The 17,866-nt window shown below is 34.2% G+C and overlaps 1 protein-coding gene across 1 annotated transcript; it reads left to right on the top strand.

Moving 5' to 3' along the window:
• Nucleotides 1–8,324: 8,324 nt before the first annotated feature.
• LOC126893133 (uncharacterized) lies at nt 8,325–12,077 on the top strand. Its single transcript, XM_050663082.1, has one exon. It carries the CDS (start codon nt 8,325–8,327, stop codon nt 12,075–12,077), a length of 3,753 nt encoding a protein of 1,250 aa, XP_050519039.1.
• The last annotated feature ends 5,789 nt before the right edge of the window (nt 12,078–17,866 follow it).

Below are 17,866 nucleotides of genomic sequence, written 5' to 3'. Positions count from 1 at the left end.
CATGTCAAGCTCTCGTCAGGAACATCTAGGTGGATGGTCGAGGTGTAAGAAAATGCTTTTGGCCTTTCTGGTAATAATAAAATAACCAGACTTCAGTACACTTGGTACGACATCTATATTAATTAAACGAAAAGATTTCTCTGGTATACAGAAGAAATCTTTTCCGTAGCGGACGCGAAAATGTAAATTTCAAAGTCTTCATAAAAGACGATGAACGACAAAAGACACCTCTTTGTGTCACAGATTTGTCTACAAAGCCACGTTATTCGCTACACATTCGTCAATAACGGAGAAGAACCGTGATATGAAAGGAAACGGCAATTGCATTTTATTTCACCTCGACCACCACCGATATTCTACACGACGTGTTTCGAGCTCATGTCAAGCTCTCGTCAGGAACATCTAGGTGGATGGTCGAGGTGTAAATAAATAAAATAAAAATAAAAAAAATAAAAATAAAAAATAAAAACGTTTATTGCCCTAATAAAAATTTACATGTCACAATCTTAAGATATTTTTATTTCTTCTAGATGTTCCGCAGTTGCACCATCTCCTTTGGTCTTCATCCTCTCGGTGTTGGTTCTTCTCTTGTTGTGTCCTGGACGTCTTCTTCTGTAGGTACTTTATTTGGCTCTGTACCTACTTTCCTGACCGGTTTGCAACCACCTGGCTATTGTCTGATCATATGGTCGATCAGACGATGTGTTTCACGAAACATCCTCTGGGCCCTGTTATTCACGAGGATGTTCCTGGTCTTTAGGAGTCTTCTTGTAGCCTGGTGGAAGAAGTACTGGGTCCTTTTCTCGGCCACCTCCCTCAGTGGTGTGTACTGGAGCCTTTCTTGGATGGTTGCATTTGTCACCCGGTCCTGCCATGCTGTACCGTCGATTATCCTGTAGCATGACGTTTCTGTTGCTTCTAGTTTCTTCCAGTTGCTGTTGGCGGTTGAACTCCATATTGGGACTGCATAAAGCATAGTCGACCTGACATATGCTTGGTAGAGCTGGATCTTCTTCTTCTTAGATAGAGGTGATGACCTGAAAATGTAAGGCAGAATTAGTTTCTTACTGACTGTGGCTCTCTTCTTAATTTGCTTTGTATGCAGATTGAAGTTCATTTTTCTATCTAGGTGGACTCCTAGGTACTTCACTGATGGCGTGGCTGGTATAACGTTTCCTCTCATCGTTAGTTCTGCCGCTGGTGGGTTGGGTTGTTGTGTGAAGATGGTGAACTGTGTCTTCTGCGTGTTTATCTTGATTTTCCATTTATCCGTGAATTCTGCTATCCTCTCTAGGTGGCCTTCTAATGTTTGGATGATTCTTCTGTCCTGTTTGCCTGAAGTGTAGATTGCCGTGTCATCTGCATACAAAGCTGTACTGGTTCTTGCATCTGTTGGTAAGTCTGAAACAAAAATGTTATATAGAATGGGAGACAAGATACTGCCTTGTGGCATCCCTTCTTGAATTTGTTGTATCCTGGACATCTTTTTGTCAGCTGAAACATGAAAAGTTCTATTAGTTAAATATGTGTCACAAATATTAACTATATAATGTGGTAATCTAGCCTTGTCCATCTTGAAGATGAGTGCTTTCTTCCAGACCGTGTCATATGCCTTTTCTATGTCCAGTATTGCCATCCCTGTTTTCTGTTTTCTGTTGAACCGGATTTTGGTGTCGCTGACAACTCTTGCGAGTTGTAGTTCACAGTTTCTTCCTTTTCTGAATCCGAATTGGTCTTCTTGGATGATGTTTCTTCTTTCAGCGTGTTTGTTGAGCCTCTTGAATATGATTTTCTCTAGGATTTTTCCCAAGGGTTCCAGCAGTGAGATTGGTCTGTAGCTTTCTGGTCTTCTTCCATCTTTTCTTGGCTTCAGGAGAGGTATCGTCTTTGCATGTTTCCAGTTGTTTGGGAAATGAGCTTTCTCAAGACAATACCTGAAAATGTAGTACAGTTGTACTATCATCTTCTTCGGTAGTTCCTTGAGGACGATGTTGTGGATGTCTTCCTGTCCTGGAGCTCTGGATCCTTTGAGTTTCTTGATGATCCTGTGGACTTCTGATGGGTGTAGATGGTCTTCTTCTTCTATCACGAATTGATTTCTTTCTGAAATCCTGTTGTAGGCCCTGTTTACTTCGTCTATGGTCTGTTGGTCCGACATGTGTTGATTTTGCCTGTGTGTGGCTTCCAGTTTTCTTGCAATTGCATCTGCTTTTCTTTGGGCCTCGTAGTGTGTTCCTTCCTCATCCGTGATAGGTGGCATTTTCTGTTTTCCTCTTTTTCTGGCCTTCATCATTTTCCAGACGTTTCCTTGATTTTCTTCGGCTTTTCTGATGATGTTGTGCCATTTGTTCTCGTTGATGCTGGTCAGTCTTGTCCTTATTTCTGCTGACAGTTCGTCGCTGTAGTCCTTGTAGTCTTGTCTTCTTGTCCTTTGGTAAGCCCTTCTTGCGTTGTTTCTGTCTCTGATTAGGTCCTTGACTTCGTTTGGAATGATGAGTCCTTTGTTGTTTGTCTTCTCTCTTGGTATGTTGTCCTTCATAGCTTGTTGTATTTTCCTGGTGATTTCTTCTATTTTTCCTTCTATTTCTTCTGTTGTTTCAAATTCTCTTCTCATCTGGAATTGATTGATTTGTCTTCTGAAGTTTGGCCAGTTTGCTTCTTTCCATTTCCATCGTTCTTCTGGTTCAACAGTAGGGAGGTCTGTTCTTGACGTCGTGGTGCCTGTTACTGGTTTGTGGTCAGAACTGCATTCAAAATGAGTTCTGACGTCTTCTACGATGATGTTCTTCGTGATGAATAAGTCCAGTGTGTTGTTGCGTTGTCCTCTTATTGGATTTATCCTAGTGGGTTCGTCTGGTGCGAACAACATTTTTTCTCTGTCTTCACAGTATCTGAAAAGTTGTTCACCTTCTCTGTCCGTGTCATGGCATCCCCAGTTGATGTGGTGGCAGTTGAAATCTCCAGCTATGACTACTGTCTCTTCTGTGTTGAACATTTCTTCTATTTCACCTAGGTCTAGGTCTACTCTGAAGGGCCTGTAAACTGAAAAAATATTAATATTTCCTATTTTGATTCCAATATTTTCGAAATTTTCAGTTTCGACGTCTACTTGGTTCCATATGATGTTATTTTTCACGTAGATGGCCACGCCTCTGTGGGTGTTTCTTCCGATTCCCTCGTAGTTAGTTATCCTCGGTAGTTGTGTTGTTGTTTGAAATCTCGTTTCGGACAGGCATATGACATCAGGTTGAAGACGGATCACCATTTCCCTTAATTCGTTTGTTCTTAACCTTAGGGAGGCTATGTTGAATTGTAGAATTTTTAACTTCCTATTTGGCATTGTAGAGAGCTTCGTATCTTGCAAAGATTTCTCCTCTTGTCCTGAGATCGGTGTGAATCCTGAGTTCGTCCCTCATTTGCTTGAGTAGATGGATCATCCTGTCGTAGTCACAGATGTCGTATATTTCTTGCCATAGGTTATTTATTTCGTCCTGTTTTTGGCTGTTGTTCCTCGGTTGGGGTTGTTGAGGTACATTCCTGGTGGTTTGTGCATAGGTTCTTCCACTTGTCGTAGTCCTATATGCCGAAGGGTGACTTCTTGGTGCTGTTGGAGGCGCCGTTGGTTGAGTTCTTCCGTTCTTCTGTGCTTGGAAGTCCAGGAATTGAAGGTGTTTTGGGCAAGTAGTGAGTATTCCTTCCTGCAAATCGGAGGAGTGGGTCAATGAACAACCGCTGGCTAGGGTGAATATTAATTAGGTAATAGGGTGAATACTAATTAGGTGACGCCAACACTATATGATTAGCAAAGGAATTCACATTAACAAAAATCAGTGACCATGACGCTCTTCATCTTCTCCTGTACGCAAAGTAATGTGTGTCTTATATTCTTGACTGTGTACATATCTCAAGATCTGACAGTAACAGTCGAATGCCTCTTTATTAGTAACCATGATTTTTGTAACATGCAAAAAGCAGCGGAATGTTATAATTTTTACTTGTGAATGAGCGCTATGGAATGGGGTGAATAAATTAAGAAATATTTCCCTCTTAATCGACGTAGTTACACATGCAGACATATAGTGAGAATCGAAGACAAAGGGGAATAAAATAAAACCTCATGCATGTGAACAGTAATAATTAAAAAATACGTGTGTTTCACTACATTGTATTTTATAATTGCATAAATTAAAAGTACCCAACCATGATTTAAGATTTAGTTGGATATCACATGCATTTGTAAAGATTGGTATTTTAAAACACACTAGGTGGGGGTGCTGCATACATTTCATTGGCTGGTCACCTGCTCATGATCAAAGCAGGGATTTTAAAATTCCATACCCATTCCATTAAGCTATAAAACCGTAGGTACTATCCAAGTAGTTTTACTAATATCATCTTCTTGTTTTCACGTACCTAAGTTTTCGGTCGTAAAAGGTCACCAAAATCATTTAAAAATGTCACCTGATGTGGACTAGTGGACATAGAAAACAGCTTAAACCGTAGTTGTGGAGTGTTCGTCGTCGGCTTGGATACGAAAATGAAAAAAAACTCAAGTGAAAAAGAAATATATGTGTACGGGGTGCCTAACAAGTGGATGTAAACATCAAAACGTGACAACAAAATGCGCCGTCGGCTTGGATACGAAAATGAAAAAAATCAAGTGAAAAAGAAATATATGTGTACGGGGTGCCTAACAAGTGGATGTAAACATCAAAACGTGACAACAAAATGCGCCGTCGGCTTGGATACGAAAATGAAAAAAATCAAGTGAAAAAGAATATGTGCACGGGGTGCCTAACAAGTGGATGTAAACATCAAAACGTGACAACAAAATGCGCCGTCGGCTTGGATACGAAAATGAAAAAAAACTCAAGTGAAAAAGTCTAACTTTCATTTTGAAATATGCAAAAATCAACAAGGTAATCTTAATAAAATAAAAAGTTTAAATAATATTTCAGTTCTTTTCTTAACCCACACCTGACTTTTCTTTGTTGGAACTATCTAAATTAATAACATTGTGTTATTGGTTTAAATAGGTAAACACACATATATTCTAAAATGAAAATTTTTCCTTTGGGATATATGTCCAAAAACTATATGGTAATCTTAACAAAATAAAAAGTGTAGATAATATTTCAGTTATTTTCTTAACCCACACCCGAGCTTTCTGTGTTGTTTTTTAACTATTTGAATTAATAAAATTTTATTATTAATTTAAATATTTAAACAAACATATATTCTAAAATATAAATTTTACTTGCATTTCGGAAAATTAACTCACACCTGACTTTCAAAAAAAAAATTTCCCGAAAGGAAATAATTTTTCAGGTATTTTTTAACCCAAAAATAAGTAGACCAAAAATTTCTTTAAAGCAAAGAGTGACTTTTTGCAAAATAATAACCTCTTTATAAAATAATAATCATATACCTCTGAATAAATATTCATGACCACAATTAAACGTAAAAATGTAGCTACCATATACCGATCGGCTTTTACTCACCACAGCTGTAAATTTTTGCATTATGCGGAGAAGATACATTCGCCCCGCTAACGTAAAAACCCAGCATAGTTGAGCGAAAACCGATTCTCGATAGTGAATGAAAACGCCATGAGCGTACTTAATAAAATTTTTAGTCAAAGTATCTTACGATTTAAATATTAATTTTCCAAGTCATTTATGAAAATTAAGAAAAGATTTTTTGAATTAATGTTTTAAAAAGAAATATCTTTCTAAAACTAATATTATTTTTATTATTTGACTATTGGAAACAGGGCTACCTTACAGGGAATTTTATCATAAAACAATATAATATTGTTGTATATCAATGAAAAGGGAAAAAAATGAACAATTCAAAAATATATATAGCTCATTTTTAAATTCAATACAAAGGGGTAGTTTTTTTTTACTAACACATGAATAAAATTAATTTTCCAAGTCATTTATGAAAATTAAGAAAAGATTTTTTGAATTAATGTTTTAAAAAGAAATATCTTTCTAAAACTAATATTATTTTTATTATTTGACTATTGGAAACAGGGCTACCTTACAGGGAATTTTATCATAAAACAATATAATATTGTTGTATATCAATGAAAAGGGAAAAAAATGAACAATTCAAAAATATATATAGCTCATTTTTAAATTCAATACAAAGGCGTAGTTTTTTTTACTAACACATGAATAAAATTAATTTTCCAAGTCATTTATGAAAATTAAGAAAAGATTTTTTGAATTAATGTTTTAAAAAGAAATATCTTTCTAAAACTAATATTATTTTTATTATTTGACTATTGGAAACAGGGCTACCTTACAGTGAATTTTATCATAAAACAATATAATATTGTTGTATATCAATGAAAAGGGAAAAAAATGAACAATTCAAAAATATATATAGCTCATTTTTAAATTCAATACAAAAGGGTAGTTTTTTTACTAACACATGAATAAAATTAATTTTTCAAGTCATTTATGAAAATTAAGAAAAGATTTTTTGAATTAATGTTTTAAAAAGAAATATCTTTTTAAAACTAATATTATTTTTATTATTTGACTATTGGAAACAGGGCTACCTTACAGTAAATTTTATCATAAAACATACTTAACCCAAAAAAAGTTGCAAAACCAAAAAATTTTTTAAAGCAAAGAGTGACTTTTACAAAATAATAACCTCTGATAAAATAATAATCATATACCCCTAAATAAATATTCACGACCACAATTAAACGTAAAAGTGTATCTACCATATACCGATCGGCTTTCACTCACCATAGTTGTAAATTGTTTGCTAGATGCGGGAAGGAACGTTTGTCTCCGCTAAAGTAAAAAACACAGCATGGTTGAACGAAAGCCGATTCGCGATGGTGTATATAAATGCCATGAGCGTACTCCATAAAATTTTTAGCTAAAGTATTTATTGATTTAAATATTAATTTTCCACGTTAGTTATAAAAATTAAGAAAAGATTTTTTTAATTATTGTTTTAAAAAGAAATATCTTTCTAAAACTAATATTATTTTTATTATTTTACTATTGGAAACAGGGCTACCTTACAGTGAATTTTAGCATAAAACAATATAATATTGTTATATATCAATGAAAAGGAAAAAAATGAACAATTCAAAAATATATAGCTCATTTTTTAAATTCGATACAAAGGGGGGTAGTTTTTTTACTAACACATGAATAAAATTAATTTTCCAAGTCATTTATGAAAAGATTTCTTAAAATCTTGGTTTATTATAAAAATTATTTCTAAATTGATCATTAAAAAGCATATGCTATATATATTGAAAAGGAGGGGTAAAATAAAAACCTATTTATTATTGTAGATTTTTATTATTGCAAACAATACAATATGTAGTTAAACAATAAATGAACAAATTATTATTACAACACGCACAAATATGTGCACTAATGTCACTCAAATTCCCAGTTGAATGTTCAGTAACATGGACAGAAGGAACGTATGGTGGTATTCCACGAAGAGTCTCAAAAAAGCACGATGGGCACAAAGTGTGATTGTCTACAGCATAATAACATTGGGTCATACATACTGTCTGTCTGCATTCGTAAGACAAAAATCGCCTGTTGTTGACATCATTCATTTGTAATATTTTGGTATCGACTTCTTGAGAATCCATATCTAGGATTTCACAGTCTTCGAGGTCTGATACAGTTTCGGTAGATAGCGAAAAAACAAAACTGTCGTTAGTGTCACTATCACTTGCTTCACCCATGGGAATTTCGAGGTTTTCATCGTTACTCGGTGGTATGATATCTAACGGATTTAATAACATGTCGTCCATTGGAATTTCAAGGTTTTGTTGCTGTTACTACAAAAATTATAACTAAATAAATGCAAACAAAAATTAATTTATATTTATCAAGTAGTATAGATAGAAGGGGTCTGGCATAGTATTTTTAAGTAGAAGGGATAGAGGGGGTCTGGCATGTATCAGTGGGTGGGGTTATAACCATCTGCTTTTCACATCTAAAAATAGTTCAAGCATCAACAATCAGGGCATCCGTAGTTCATGTATCAACAAACAGAGTATTCGGTTTGTCTGGAGAATATCCGGTATAATAATGAAGAGGAGGGGGTTCTAAAAGTAACATGGTGTGAGGGCAGTGGTCTTCAAGCATCAACAATCAGGGCACCCGTAGTTCACGCATCAACAAACAGAGTATCCGGTTTGTCTGGAGAATATCCGGTATAATAATGAAGAGGAGGGGCTCTAAAAATAACATGGTGTGAGGGCAGTGGTCTTGTAACATCCTATTTAAGGCAAATTAGTGGAGCTCCTCAGTAGTTTATCGCGAATCATGAATACGTGCAGCAGGTGTGACAAATCGTATTCGCGTTCGGATAACCTATCGCGACATATAAAAAAATGCAAATACGGAAATGTGGATAGTGATAAGAATGGGGATTATTATATTCCCAAAAAAAGATTAAGACCACTTGGAGTGGAAGTGATTGATGGAACTGTTTCGAAATTGTCACACGCGTTTAAAAACAGAATCGCATCTTATCGTTTTAGTAGTGATAAAAAACTGGATTATCATGGATTTTTAAACGATGTCAAACCCAAAGTTTTGAACATTTTGAGTGAATATTTACATCAGCACAATAGCATAAAGGTAAATTTTGAAATATTTGGTATTTATCTAAAACCTGACACTAACCTATCAGATATCAAGTCCATGAACACATGTAATAAAATTATAACTATCAGCACTGAACTGGATGAAGTATTTGATGATTTTAAGGAAGAACTGATGACACAAGCATCAGAATTTCAAGAGAAAGATTCAAATTGGGTATTGCAGGAAATAATGTTTTTAGATGTTAACATAAACAAATTTAGTAGTATTTCCGCATCAACATATATTCGTCTCCCAATACCTATAGTACGAAAACACGCTATTTTAAATATCGAAAACAAAGATAATAAGTGTTTTGCATGGAGTATTATTGCAGCTATTTTTCCTGCTAGTGGCAACCCAACCAAACCAGAATCATATCCACCATACGATACTTTGTTGAATTTTGAAGGAATTGACTTTCCGATGAAACTAAAAGACATTAAAAAGTTTGAGAACCTCAATAATATTTCAGTAAATGTTTATGGGCTGGAATCCAATTTCGTAAATAATAAAAGGCAATATGAAATAGTTGGACCATTGCATTTTACAAGTAATCGCCATGCCACTCACGTGAACCTTTTGCTTATAACAAATGATAAACAAAGTCATTATTGTCTGATTCTGGATATGTCGAGACTTGTAAGAAGTCAAAAAACAAAAGACCGTCACAAAGTATACTTATGTGATGGATGTCTACAATTCTTTGTTTGCGAAGAAAAGCTCGATAATCACCAAAATAACGACTGTTCTCATATTTACACAGAACTTCCCACAACGAAACCTAAAATTAATAAGTTTGGTGAAATGGTGCCAGAAAATATACTAAAATTTATAAATATCCAAAAAATGTTACCTGTGCCATTTGTGATCTATGCTGATTTTGAAAGTCTGCTAAAACCAATAGACCATGTTGAACCTTTCAATGGAAATTCATATTCCGTTAAAACTGCTGAACACCAAGCATATTCGTTTGCATTTTACCTTAAATGCAACTATGATGATTCACTTTCTAAACTAATAAAATATGAAGGACAGGATGCTCCCAAAGTGTTTATACAGAAATTGGATGATTTAGTTCATGAACTATATAACAATCACCTTAAACATATTAAACCAATGTCGCCGTTAACTAAAGAAGAAATTGAAAAACATGAGACTGCTACCGAGTGTTACTTGTGTGGAAAGCCATTTAATCCTTTCAATCGTAAGGTGAAAGATCATCACCATCTCAATTCATTATATCTTGGACCCAGCCATAACTCCTGTAATATAAATAACAAACTCTCAAATACAATACCCGTGTTCTTTCACAACATGAGTAATTATGATTGTCATCTTTTTATTAAAGAGCTTTCAACAACTGGTGAAAAAGTTTCAGTAATTGCACAGACGAAAGAAAAATATATCACAATTTCTAAAAGAATTCTGGTAGAAGAGTCGAAAAATGGCCTAGATAAATACATAACTCTAAAATTTGTTGATTCATACAGATTTTTGGCAAAATCTTTGGATATTCTGAGCACAACCTTAAATTCGGAGCAGTGTACAGAAATTAGAAAGTATTTTCCAAATACTAAACATTTTGAACTTGTGAGACACAAGGGTGTCTTTCCTTATTCATATATGGATGGATTTGATAGACTTAAAGAAAAAACACTACCACCTAAAGAAAATTTCTACAATAATCTAACTAACAAACACATTTCTGATGAAGATTATGCAAGAGCAATTGATGTATGGAACACATTTGATTGTAAATCTATGAGTGACTATGCTATGGTGTACTTAGTATCAGATGTCTTATTATTGGCTGATGTGTTTGAAAATTTTAGAAAAATATGTCACAAAGAATACAATTTGGATCCTTGTCACTACATAACTGCTCCTGCATTAAGTTGGGATGCTATGTTAAGATATACCGAAATTGAACTAGAGCTTCTTACAGATGTGGACATGGTACACTTTTTAAAGAAAGGAGTAAGAGGAGGTGTGGCACAATGTAGCAAACGAGAAGCCGTGGCAAATAATCAATATGTACCCAACTATGATCCACAACAACCCAAGTCTTACATCATGTATCTAGATGCCACAAATTTATATGGTGCAGCCATGTGTCAATATCTTCCATATGGAAATTTTAAATGGGTAACCGATGTTGAAAACTTCAACTGTTTTGTGGTGGAGGATGATGCGGATAAAGGGTATGTGTTGGAAGTGGATTTGGAATATCCAGCTCATTTACATTCTTTACATAATGATTTACCATTCTGCCCCGAGAGCATGGTACCTCCAGGAAGCAAATGTCCTAAACTTATCCCAAATTTCAACAATAAAACTAAATACATTATCCATTATCGCAATCTTAAGCAGTGTCTTAGGTATGGTCTGGTACTAAAAAGGATTCATCGTATACTAGAGTTTTCACAATCACCATGGTTAAAAAAATATATTGACCTAAACACATCACTCAGAAACAAGGCCAAAAACGAGTTTGAACGGGATCTTTTTAAGCTTCTGGTTAATGCGATATTCGGTAAAACTTTAGAGAACGTTGAAAAAAGAAGAGATATCCGCCTGTGCACCCGCTGGGAAACAAAAACAAATTCGTTGGGAGCCAGGGTACTTATCTCTAAACCAGAATTCAAGTCTTGTTCCGTGTTTAATGAGAATTTGGCGGCAATCCATTTGGGTAAAACCAAAATAGTTTATGACAAGCCTCTCTATGTTGGTTTCACAATTTTAGATTTATCAAAAACAGTGATATATGATTTTTATTATGGATACATCAAAAAGAAATATGGGGAAGCTGCAAACTTGTTATACACAGACACAGACTCCCTGATTATGGAGATATATACCCCCAATTTCTATGAGGATATGAAGAGAAATTTAGAACATTTCGACACCTCCAACTATCCAACTGATAATATTCACAGGATACCGAAAACACCATCAATACTAGGAAAAATGAAAGATGAATTTGCATCTGTACCCATTAAATGTTTCTATGGTACAGGTGCTAAAGCTTATTGCATAGAAGCGAATAAAATAATAAAAAAAGCAAAAGGCATTTCAAAACACGTAACCAAAACACAGTTGCAAAAGAGTGATTATGTACTATTAGTGAAAAAAGGTGGTGTAATTTTTAGAAAAATGTATGTATTTGTGTCTAATTTACATACCATATATACTGAACTTAGGAATAAAGTGGCATTATCTTCTAAGGATGACAAACGCTGTGTAATAAACGGTGACGTAAAAACTCTTGCGTGGGGGCATTTTCTAATTAGTCCACATAATGGTACTATAGATGATCTTATTAGGTATGGGAATGAGCTGCTACACACCCCGGAATTGGTAGATTTAGAAAAGATTCCTCTTGAAGAATTGTTTCAAGTCGATTCTTTTCAATATGATTCATACTTGTAAAATTTGTAAATTGTATATTTTTATGTATTAATAAAACACATGTATATCAACATATTTTTTTATTTAAAACCTTACACAATTCTATTAATACCATAATTATTGAAAAAGTCGAACATAGAGCTATATATAATAAAATATTGGAGATATGACTGTATCCTTTCTAGGTCTTTCATTATAAAGTTCTAGCCATTTGGAGTCACTGCTTCTACCACTCATATGTCTAAAACGCAATTTATATTTAGTGCTATTTAATGGTATTTCAGCTTGTAAAGTTGGTAAAAAATTGTTTCCCGGGTATGATTTCATTCTTGACCATGTCTCAGGCCATGTTTCATTTAGTGTACCATTACTGTCAAAGCACACAAAAACTTCTCTAACATTGATGGGTTGCTGAATTAAAAGCAGATTTCGCAGAATTGCTTGTAAAACAATAAAGTCTAATGATACCATCTTAATAATCTCTACCAAGATTTGAACATCTATTTATAGTAAATCTAACTTTGGGCGTGGGGAGTCACATGTATATGGTGGAGATTCCATTAACCCATCACGATAACCTACGTTTCGATGAGATAACCCCATAGGTCTAGTCTCACTACAAAATACACAAAATTCAAATACCAATTTCCACCCTTTAAATATTAAGCTTCTTGGAATAAGTTTAGTTCCAGACATTTTACGACAAATAAGACAAAGCTTTTGTTGTACACAATAAAAGGGGAGTCTCGTTTCCCACTCGTCACCACTATAGTTAAATAGATCGTCAAAATTATCCACATCTTTGTATGACATATTTGAACACAACGCGTGGTTTCACGTGGCTTACAACGATCTGGTTTATGATGTAGCTTAACAAGTTTCAAAGGGAATGAGTCACGCAAGCTGATCACGTCTCGCGTATCTGGTAAAGTCTAGGAGTGGGGGATAGTGACCCACACATTTGCAACTGGTGTCAATGAGAGAAGGGAGGATATAAGAGTACAGAAACATCGATAATGTAAACAGTATGTGCTCAAGAAGGCTTCGTGAACGTGTTGAACAATTTAGTAAAGGTATTAACAGAATAAAACGTGATATTTTAGTTTATGAAAAAACAAGAAATATTAAACAGTTAGAGAAGAGTATTAACCAGTTAATAAGAAAATATAAATATAAGGAATATATGTTTAAAAACTTTTCACGACTTAGTATAAGTGATGCGTTTGCGTAGTGGAAGAGTTTATCCTCCTGAAGAAGAAAATAGACTATTTTTTGTTTCTGCAATCGAGGAGCAAAAGTGGATAGATTTGGTGTTTAAAAACATTAATCGTTTTAACAATAATGGAATGTTGCCAGAAAAGAATTGTGATGAATCAACACCCGCAAAAACCTTTATACCTGTTTACAGAAGCAGAACTACAAAACTTTACCATACCATACATTAGAAAATCTGTAGATCCATATGAACTACTTCAGTCTTGGCATCTCCTACCCCAGAAATTTGTGCAAGATTTTGAAATTCGAACTCGACTTCCGTGTTTTGTTCATTTCAATCGTCCCGAATGGAGAACAGAGGAAGGTACTGCTCCTGCTCAATCCAGTTGCCGTTTATGCAGATTTGCACTTGAAAATTTATATAACAATTATATCGGTTAAATAAAGTACTATTTTTTATTAAGGTTTTTTTATTAATAAAACAAAAATGTAAAAAAAATCTTTATTGCATCATAAAAGTATCATACAAATAAAATACGTTAGATAACGCACATACACTATTATTATTGATATGGTAAGGACATTTAGACTCCATTTTTTCCAAACCTGGTTGTTCATCAAATTCCACAACTGGAGCTAAACTATACTTTTTTATATACTGAGACTTTTCTCTTCCTTTAACATAGACGATATCGACATTACTTGTCAAGCATTGGATAATATTATGAACTTGATGTACCGGGGTAAATCCATGATCCCAGTTAAGACCATGATAATTATTCATTAACCATACAGCTTGTTTATGAAACTCTGGATTCAGCAACCTCATTGGATATGGTGGTTTGAAGAAATGATGACTAATTTTTTGACCATCATAAGTGGCCAACTCTTTTGCGATAAATTTATTTTTCTCGGTATTAAAACCTTGTACATCTATTATTAGGTGCATGTTAAAGTCTGTCTTTGTATGGTGTCTAACCTATATTTATAAACCTAATTTGACTCATGCGCATGAGAGGGTTCCCCATATAATGTCATAGCCTCATGACTTCATTATGTACATATATGTTAACTTGTCCAGCATAATATAAATATTTAGTTTTATAATTGTTTTACTATTTTAGTTAAGGGATTATACGTAAATTCTTTTTCGTGTAATATCAGACAATAAGCAGAGATATCAGAGGTTGTTGGGTCATCTGTCTCAAATTCTATACGTAACACAACAGACCCCGATTGAATGATTTCTTTTTGACGAGAGCAGTCAATATGTATAAGCGGGGCAATCATTTTAAAGTCATGTGGATTAAATATAGGTTGATTCAGCACCATGTGATAATAACTTTCTTGAAAATTAGCAAACATTTCATAAAGTTTTGCAAATCTATTTGTTTTAAAATCTATTTGTAGGTCATTATAAGGATATCTTTCAGAATTTAAAAACACTTTAATATTTTTTAAATTGCAATGATCAAATTTACTCATATCTTTTGTTAATTTCGATTTTCTGTTATTTTGGAAAGCAACAATGATGTGACGAGGTGTTTCTATTTTCGTACTAGTGCGCACAGACCATGTATGGCGGGTAGAGTTGTTTAGAGCAGGATATTCAATCATTTGCCATGAGCGAAATTTAATAGGAAGTTCTTGATTTGTATGTGAAATCTTATTAAGCCGTAACTGTTCTTGTATACTTGGTGTTACATGTGGAACCTCCCAATATAATTTATTAATATCAATCTTCGGTCGTTCGCTTTCATCTTCGCTTACTACGGCATCAATATCATCATTTGATCTAATAAGTATTAATTCCATTTTTAAATTCATTATGATTCTCGTAAAATCTTCGAAGAAACCTGATAGCAGTCGTAGAGGTATACATACGTTAAAGTTTCCATTTGAATCCACCAACACACTGTCTTTGGGGACTTCATTATTAGTTTCCAGTCTACCTCTTTTTGGAAACCATCCCGAGTTTTCCAATTGCAGGCTTTGGTTTTCGTTAAGACTAAGGTAGTTTTTAATACTTGATACTAAGCCTACATCACGTACTGAATCAATTACTACCCCATTTAATTCAAAACGTATTTCACGAAACAAGTAAGCTATAGCATTATTAATAAATTTTAGTTTTGTTGGGACTTTATTATCGTGGGTAAGAAGTTGACCTTCGATATAGAGATAACTATTTGCCGGATATGTGTATGCATCTAAATCTTGAATTGGAATACGTATTTCATCATTATAACCTAACTTTCCAGGGATGTATGGTTGATATGTGTGAAATTGATACTCTTCAATAGTGTTGTCATTGAAAGGTTGACCAGTAACATGTAGAATTTCCATTATATTAAGACTTTAAGTCCCAACGATTGCAGAAAGTGGCGATTTGATGATGTTATTGTTTTGGAAGGTAATCTCCTTTTATATGTTTTTGGTATAGATGGTTTTTTAGAAGGTGATCTCCGTTTATATGTTTTTTTTATAGATGGTGTTACTATTTTAGAAGGTGATTTCTTTATATATGTTTTTGGTATGTGGGAAAAAACTAAAACCATTATTTATATACGTTTTCTAAGATGTAAATTTACTGTTACCTCTTCTCCCCCAAAGTTAATAAGTTTACCTGCTTGGTTAATAATCTTTACTGTAAGGTTGGTGATTGTCTTGATACCAACTGGATAATACAAAATATTTTGAGGAGCATCCACTATTTTATACCCAATCGGTACTGTCGGAAAGAACTGATGGATGATGTGAACTGGATTCCCATTTAAATAGCATCCCGAAGCAATGTTACAATCAACACATAGGGTGTTTGCCCCCCATATTTCTACGGGTTTATCTGAAACATGTGTTTGGTTTGGAGCTAGTTGTCGTGATTTAAAACCAAATAATAGTCCAATGGAATTTACGGGGAGAAAAGAAATTTCTCGGTTACTCTTAATAACAACTTTTGAAGTTGATAATTGTGGAGTAATTTCTAAAGTCGCATCATTATCAATCTTTTTCATGTTTTCTTGAATAAGCTTCGTAATATCATCCAACTCATAGGCCCCCTCAGGTAACTTGTAGCTATGGGTAAAATTTTTAAAATGCCAGAGAAAAAGGTTATTGCTTTCATCAACATTTGGAATAGTATTAAAACTATAGAAACTGGTTAGACCAATTTCATAATCAAATTCATCGTCGAGGTAAATTGGAGGATTAAAATTATAGCTCAGATTTGAAGAGCTTCCAGTAAGCGTAAAGTTTAAAGACATTTTACGCAGGCAATTAACATTATTTGCTATTTATAGTAGTTGAATAGAAAATCTAATGAGTAATGACCGCACTTGTATGAATCGTTTTGGATTTTATCATAGTTGTAATATATTTGTACATCACCATTACTTAAAAAATATTTGATTACATTTTGTGGTGGAGGCAAATCCCCATACGAATCAAAGTAAATTATATGGGATTTAGATTTTGCATAGGCTACCCAGTGTGTACCCTCACCACGTTTTGAATCTAAATTTATAACACCACACTCGTTTTTATGAATATTTTTAGGTAGCATGTCTCTCATAAATACACCTCTAAAATATGGCAATGTTTTACCATACTTCATTATATCTGTATTTGTTAAAGCGTCATGAGGAAGGTTTAGTTTTTTGAATACGGTTTTAAGTGTAATCCATACCCTTTATACGGTCTTAAATACAATCCTTTGCCTTTTTGTTCCATGGCTAAATTATGGCGTTTTTGTTCTTCAAGATTCATTCGATTAGCTTTCGCATCACCGATGGCCTTGTAAATTCCTGCACCCATTCCTCCAACGGCTCCGAGTGCGCTTAATAAAGGTAAAAGTAATGGTAGAAATCCTCCCTTTTTAGGTGCTTTAATTATTCGTTTTTTTTTATTTATCCTTTTCCGAAGAGAACCACCTTTTTTGCGTTTAAGACCCATTCCCAACTTACGTTTTCCTTTCATAGCTGTTGTTATAAACCAGGCGGCTGCTTTTTGTCCAAACGGGGTGTCTTTTGATTTCACAATATTCCACGCTTTGTTTTCTAAGATTTTATCCGCTTCGTGTCTGGTTGATAAATCACTATGTTTAGAGTATTCAATATCGTGTTGTTTACAAGCCTCGTCTAGTTTATTGATTCCCTTATCCCCTCGCTCCAATCTCTGTTGTAAACGAGTTCCTGGCCCACAATATGAATATCCGGGAAGATGTAGTTCTAGAGGGAGCTTGTTAATGAGTGAGTTTAATAACCCACGTCCTTTTCTTTTAGTAGTTCGTTGAAACTTTTTTTTCATGGTCTGCCTCTTATATATATAGGTGTTGGGCTATATATACCCAAAGTTTTAAACTCATTTTCACAATGAAGATTGAACCACAAGAACTCTCTCTTCCCATTACAAACCACGATGATATTACCAAAGAGCTTCAGGTAGAACATAGTTATCTGTTCAATGGGCTCAAAAGGGTTCTAATTGTTGGACCAAGTGGGTGTGGCAAGACTAACGTATTATTGTCTTTAATTGAACATCCAAATGGTCTTAGATTTGAAAATATTTATTTATATTCCAAATCTTTGTACCAGCCA

The sequence above is a fragment of the Diabrotica virgifera genome, chromosome 10 (genome assembly GCF_917563875.1).
Source record: "Diabrotica virgifera virgifera chromosome 10, PGI_DIABVI_V3a".
NCBI classification, from domain to species: domain Eukaryota; kingdom Metazoa; phylum Arthropoda; class Insecta; order Coleoptera; family Chrysomelidae; genus Diabrotica; species Diabrotica virgifera.
The sequence above is the reverse complement of the archived record's forward strand: the minus strand, read 5'-3'. Positions and strand labels throughout refer to the sequence as shown.